Source organism: Belonocnema kinseyi, chromosome 2 (genome assembly GCF_010883055.1).
Source record: "Belonocnema kinseyi isolate 2016_QV_RU_SX_M_011 chromosome 2, B_treatae_v1, whole genome shotgun sequence".
In the NCBI taxonomy this organism is placed as follows: domain Eukaryota; kingdom Metazoa; phylum Arthropoda; class Insecta; order Hymenoptera; family Cynipidae; genus Belonocnema; species Belonocnema kinseyi.
In genome coordinates this window covers 44,618,308-44,625,277 of record NC_046658.1, presented here as the reverse complement: position 1 = coordinate 44,625,277, position 6,970 = coordinate 44,618,308, and the positions used below count along the sequence as shown (strand labels likewise).

The 6,970-nt window shown below is 28.8% G+C and overlaps 1 protein-coding gene across 7 annotated transcripts in view; it reads left to right on the top strand.

The window, feature by feature from the left end:
- LOC117168312 (serine/threonine-protein kinase 32B) overlaps window positions 1-4,126 on the top strand; it is a 115,003-nt gene extending 110,877 nt beyond the window's left edge. For 6 of the 7 annotated variants that reach the window (XM_033353876.1, XM_033353878.1, XM_033353879.1 and 3 more), the window contains one exon: window positions 3,137-4,126. In XM_033353876.1, the coding sequence (XP_033209767.1) occupies window positions 3,137-3,305 (169 nt within the window). In that variant the 3' untranslated portion in view covers window positions 3,306-4,126. The remainder of the gene's footprint in view (window positions 1-3,136) is intronic. The other variant, XM_033353877.1, reaches the window with a different exon arrangement.
- The last annotated feature ends 2,844 nt before the right edge of the window (window positions 4,127-6,970 follow it).

The following is a 6,970-nucleotide window of genomic DNA, read 5'->3' as shown; positions in this document are numbered from 1 at the left end:
TCGACATTTTCTGGTGTAGTGACCTCTTTTGAGCGCCCAGATCGTTCAGCATCAACTGTGCTCGTACGGCCACAACGAAACTCGGTAAACCACTTATGAATCATTCCCATCGACGGTGCAGAGTCCGGGTAATACTTATCCAGCTTGGCCTTGGTCTCGGATATTGTTTTCTTGCGAAGGTAGTAGTGTTTGATCAAAACTCGAAACTCAGATTTTTCCATATTGAAAAAAACTCGGAGGTTAATCGCTTCTCAGTGCTGTAACTTGTAAATGCGTAAACATAAATGGCTGAAGTTTTGACAGGCGTCATTTGAAGGATCAAGCTCGACGAAAATGGTTCACATTAGTGAATACTAATGCCATCTCATAGAATTTTCAGGTTTTTATCAGACTGCCTAGTAATATAAGATTTAATATATTTTAAGATATTTTAATAGATTGCAAGGAATTTTTAATTTATTTCAATAATTTAGTATGAGATTGTAAAAGATTTGAAATATTATGGGTATTTTTAAATTTTCAAGGAACTTTAAAGATATTTCAAAATATTTTGATTTTAAATATTTGAGGATGTTTAAAAAGATTTCACTGAATTTTTAATTCATTTTTATAAATCAAAGGAATTTCAAAGAAATTTAATTATTATAGCAAGGTTGTTTAAAAAAAACTCCAAAGTACCTTCAAAATGTTTAAAAGATGTCAAGATTTTTCAAAAGATTTTGAAGATTTCGAAATATTTCAGAGTATTCTAAAAGGTTCCAAGGAAGTTTCAATTGATTTAAGTGATTTAATATGAGATTTTAAATGATTTGATACATCTTAGGATATTTTACCAGATTCAAAGGAATTGTCAAATAATTTAAATAATTTAGTATGAGATTTTTAAGGATTTAAAATATTTTAGGGTATTTTTAAAATTGCAAGGAATTTTCAATTAATTTAAATCATTTAAAGCTATTTCAAAGAATTTTAACTTTTTTTTTCAATTTTTGTGGTTGAAAGTGGAATAGCTTTCTTAAAAATTTAGTTTTTTTTAGTTGATGATTTATCAATTTAGTTAAAAAATTTTCTTTTCTGAAAATTTAACTTTTTTGTAGGATTTTTGTTTTGTTTTTGTTTAAAAATTAATTTCTTTTAATTACAAGAAAATTAATATATTTTGTCGAAAATTTAACTATGATTCAGCATTAATTTTTTTATAGAAAATTAGACTTGGTGTAAAATAAATTTCTTTTGTGCAAAGTTCATGTATTTTATTTAAAATGCCTTTTTTAGTACACAATTCAGCTTTTTGGATGCAAATTTAACTTTTTGTTTAAAAATTTAAATATTTTGTTCAGAACAAATTTAACCAATTTTTTTTGGTGCAGAAAACTAATTGTTTTAGTTGAAAGTTCAACTATTTCTATTAAAAGTTAGTCAACTAATAATTAAAATTAATGATATATTTTATAATTATAATATTAACATTAATAATATATATAATAATAATAATATTCATACTATATACACCTGAAAAACATAACCTTAAAATTGACTTATGCATGAGATGAAGAATCACGCGAAACATTAAATTCGCCAGTTTCTTCCATTTCTTTAAAATGGGTATTGAGATATAAATAGAAGCTTACCGAAGTTTTCCGAAGCTTTCAGATCGGCAATCATCGTACAGCAGAGAACCGAAATCGAATCGTGCATTTTCGGCTTACACACGAACTCACAGTGGTAATCATGCACCTTCTGTTTTGCGGCTACCGAACGGTAGGTATGGTGGGGGTAAATTTCAAGATCGATTCGATCTGGCAGCTCTGGGCCCACCATCGTAATGGGTAGTATACTTTCCGCTCTCGAGTTTCATAGGTAGGGACCGGCTGAGGGGAGCGAGCGTCCCCTTCCACTGCACGGACTGCGGATCTATCATCTTCTATTACGCCCTCTCAAGCAATGTCCAACCCTACTGTTTCTCGCCCTTCCTAGTTCAGTGATATCGGTAATTTTATTGGAAATAGATTTGTATGCTTTTTTCCGCACCACTCTGGAGGTAAAGCATAATAAGGCGCGTTTTTTTAGTGGTATCTCCAGTGGGTCCACTGTCAATACTATACAATGCTATACTATTCAATACTATACAATGTCAAAGTAATTCAATCTTTACTTTTACTTTAGTTACTAGTTTTTAACAATTGTTAAAATTGTCCTTTTTAATTTCTAATTAATAATTGTACTTTTGCTTTTTGAGTCCGCCATAATAACGCAATAATATTTCAACAAAGGTCAATCTAGAAAGTTCTTTGGACTGATACATTTTAATTTGTTTTAAAACAAATGAATGCTTGCGTTTCGATTCAGAGTTCTGAAATTTATTAAGCAAATGAAAACTGTTACATTTAATCTGGGTTTGAAGTTGAATCTCTTTCAAAACTTCAGTGAAATGGAAAACACTTCGAAAACACACGACAGTGTATCTTGAAAGAAAAGGTCTGGACATTGGTGGACTTACTGCGTAGTCCGTGCAGTGGAAGGGGATGTTTGCTCCCCTCAGCCGATGGCTGCCTGTGAAGGTCGGGAGCGAAAAGTCAATCTCCCATCGAAATACATGAATTTCCAAACAAAAATGAATCGAATTTTTTACAAAATAGTTCAATTTTTTACCAAAAAGGTAAATGTTAAAAAAATGAACTCTTTACAAAGTATTAATATTTTATTAATATTTATAAATTATAATTTTTATTTAATATTTATTAATATTCATATTTCAACTTTTAACGAAGAAGTTGAACTTTTGGCCAAAAAATATGATTTTTTAATAAAATACCTAGTTGGATTTTCATAAAAATAATTAAATTTCCAACCAAATAGTATCATTTTTAAACAAAAGAGACGAATTCAGAAATGTGAATAGAGCGGAACAGGGAAAAGAAAGTGAAGTCTACGAACTGCGTTTATTCTTTTAAATAGAACCTATGGTATATATTGACAGGATTTCAAATCTACAAAAGAGATTGTCTTAAATGTCTAAAGACCCAAGTCTGTATAAAAATGTATTTAAAAATCGGTGCTTCCCTTTAAATAATTCATTCTTTTAATTAAATAAAAAATTATAATATATCATGCAATTTTCATTTTTTCTTTTTAGCAGGATAAATCAGAAACTGATTCCAAAGACTGTTAATCGCTTGAGTTTGTCAAATGCTAACGTTAAAGCAAGAATTAGCGCCTCACCCTTACAAAATCGAAGAAAAAGTGCGGCGACGTCGTCGGATATGGACTTTATTGATGCCAGCCCAGAGCCTTCAACGTCGTAATTAACCAACTCCTTTTTTACCCTTTTTGATCCACATAGAAACATTATTACAAGCGTAAAGAAAAAAGTGTATCTTTAATACTATAAAAGTCATCGATTTTTTATCAAATTCACAAAACTTCTTTTAATTATAAGAAGAAACTGAAGAAATTACAATTCCATTTCATGTATATTTCCTCTTGTTGTACGAAGAATCATCGTTATAGTTACTCTATTAATCAACATAAACTCCAAATACAGAAAGTTTAATTCATTAGAATGGAATTTGAATTTCCCAAAAATCTTCCTATTTTAAGCATCAGCTCCAAGGTTGATTTGAATATGTGGAAGTAAAGAAGATATCTAAAAGAGAAATAACATATAAATAGAGTTACCGCTTTTATATAACTTTTATATAAATTTTAATCTACAATTAACTTGGATTAGGATATTGTAGATTCAAGGCGCGTACTTAGCAAAAAATGTAGGGTTAATAGTCCAAAAACCTATAATTGAATCCTAATCCGAAATTGGATCCATGTATCAAAACTATGAAATCATAGGAATATCAAAAAATATTGTTGTGCTGTACTTGAAAGAATTACACTTTAGCCTATACAGAAACAATCTTCTTTTAAGTGATTTCTAGGAAGAGTATATTTTCGCGATCAAAGCATTCGAAAAATTTTGTACCTAATTTCGAAATTAGAGCAACAATAAATTTAGTTCTAATATGACTGCATTGTACATGAAGCTAGGACTTCGACTTATACGCGAGCTAAAAAGTAATTAAGGAATTTATCCTGATGTAAATTGAGGCAAATTTTGCATCTAATGTTGCCTTTAGAAAGGGAACTTTTTAAGAATAAAGTTATAAGTTAATTCAATTTTATTATCTATTATAATTTCCTGTTTTACTTACTCAGGGTTTCTGCAAATCCCAGTTTCGAAATTCCCTTACTTTTTCCTGACCAATGTTTCATTTTTCCTGAGTTAAATAATATTCATTTAAAAAAATATTTTTGCAACTCCAAACCTCAAAACCTCAACTTCCATGCCTTTAAATGATGTGCAAAGTGCTTAAATAAAGCTGACTGTGCGAGAATAATAATGGTGCATGTGCACTTTGAAACGCGTCTGTTTTGCAAATCGACGCATTCGACGTCCGTGCGCACTTTATAAATGAACGGCTGACAATAAAAAGTGGAAATATCTCGTTGTTGAGTAAAAAGCAGCTATAGATAAGTGCCTAAAAAATGGATATAATTTCACGGCTGTAAAAAGTAGCAATAGAATATTGGCTGTAAAAAGTAGACAATGGTGCTTGGGCCATAAGAAAGGGGAACAGAAAAACTTGGCAGTAAGAAGTAGGCAAACGTCACGTGTCGGTGAATCGGCTCTGTTACACGCTGTGAAGACAAACCTCGTTCAAAGCCGAAAATGGACGAGGACGAACCCGATCTCGCTCGACTGGACGATTCGCTTTCAGTGGCTAACTAGCTATTAGGAGTTTTTCAGTAAACTGAATTTTCACTGAATTTTGCAGGGCTTCCAGGCCGTCAAGAGAATGAAAGAAAGTTCATGGCAACGTTTTAAACGATTGCTTTGGGATGAATTCTAAAAGAAAATTGAAAAGAGATCACAAAACATTTTTTATTGTTTCCTAAAATTTTTCAAAAGTGTGTAAAATATTTTTTAAACTTTTGCAATTTTTCCTAGATAATTTTAGAAAAATTAAGGAACATAATTCTTTTAAAGCCTTCTTATGCAATTTTGTTGCACATTTTTTAAAAAGTTTATTTTGGTTTGAATAATGTATTTTCACATTTGAGTAAGTTTAAGAGACTTTCAGAAATTTTTAGCGATTAAAAAATAATTAAAACTTGTAAAGATTTTTGAAGAATTTTGTAAGGTTCGACTAAAATTTTAAAAAATGTAGGTTCCTAGGAATAATTGAAATAATTTTTTATTTCGAAAAATTAATTTCAAGAGATTATTTAAAATCATTTTAACACGTAACAAAAGATTTTAAAAATTATCAAAGAAGCATCTGAATTATTTCAAAGGCACCTTTTTTTTAATTTTTTAGAATTAAGCAACAATCAGGAAAAGGACGTGATTAGAAAAAAGAATTTTTTTTAATATTCGTGTTGCAAATATTAACGTTAATATCAACTTTAGGAGCAAACTGAAAAAGGTTTTTAAAAATAAAAAACGATTTCCTAAAATTTTCTGCAAAAAATGTTAAATATTTTAAAGTGAAATAATCCAGATACACTTTTTGAGGTTAGGATTCTTTTGGGTTTGGTTCTTTTGGGTTAAGTTAATTTTTGGTGAGATATTTCAAGGGTTAGGATTTTTTAGGCTAGGTTTCTTTATGATTAGGTAACTTAAGGGTTGGGTTTTTTGGTTAGGTTTATTTTGAGTATGATTTCTTCTGAATTAGGTTTTTTTTTTAAATAGGTTACGTTATTCGAAAACTCTTGATCTCGTAAACTTACTTTCTAAAACTTCGACTCACTTTTCCAAATTTCACAGAAAGCCACGTAATTTAACGAAACTTTCCGCAACTTGGATCTGCAAGGGATATAATAGTATATATGAAAAGAGAAAAATGGCTTAGAAGTCTAAATAATAATCTGATTTCAAATTTGAGTAAGTTTAAGAGATATTCCCAAATTTTAATAGATTAAAAAATAATTCAAACTTGTAAATATTTTTAAAGAATTTTGTAAGGTTTCACGAAAATCGAAAAAATTAGGTTCCTCAGAATAATTAAAATAATTTTTTATTTTAAAAAGTTAATTTTAACAGATCCTTTAAGAACATTTCAACACCTGGCAAAAGATTTCAAAAATTATCAAAGAAGAATCTGAATGATTTTACAGACAGCTTTTTTTAAATTTATAGAATTAAGAAACAATCAGGAAAAGAACGAGATTAGAAAAAAAATAATTTTGTTAATATTCGTATGCAAATTTTAAACGATGTCTTATATTGAATAACAAACTTTAAAAGGAAATTGCGAAAGCTTTTTTTAGAAATATCAAACGATTTCCTACAATTTTCTGCAAAGAGTGTTAAAGATTTTAAAGCGAAATTTTCAAGTCCGTAAGATTATCACATTTTTTTGAATATAAAAATTCGAGTAAATTCAGGAAAAATTAAGTAGAATTCAAGAAATTCAAAAATAATTTAAACTTTAGAAGATTATTAGAAATACAAATTTTGAAAGCTGTCAAAAATAAACTTCAGGAGCTTCAACTGAATCTCGAAATGTCAAGAGCATGAACAAATTTTCTTCAAATGCTTGAAAAAATGCAGAAGATTATAAGGTAATTTTTTTACACTTTGAATGACTTTTTAAAATGTTGAGAAAAATTCGAGGCAGTTGAAAATTATTTCAGGAATTTGAGACGAGTCAAATAAATAAGAAATATTAACAAATTTTAAAACATTTAAAAAAATTGATCAAATATTCCTTGATTTCTTACAAACATCTTAAACATTCCTAAACATCTTTGAATAGGACTCGAATTTTTCCTAATGTTTTGTAATATTTTAAAAAATAAAACAATTTCTTTAAGATATCGTAAAATATTTTCTGACCCATCTAATATATTTAAAAATCTTTTTTCAATTTTCTTAAAAATCTTATAATACTTATGTTTATATAAATTTAAAAAC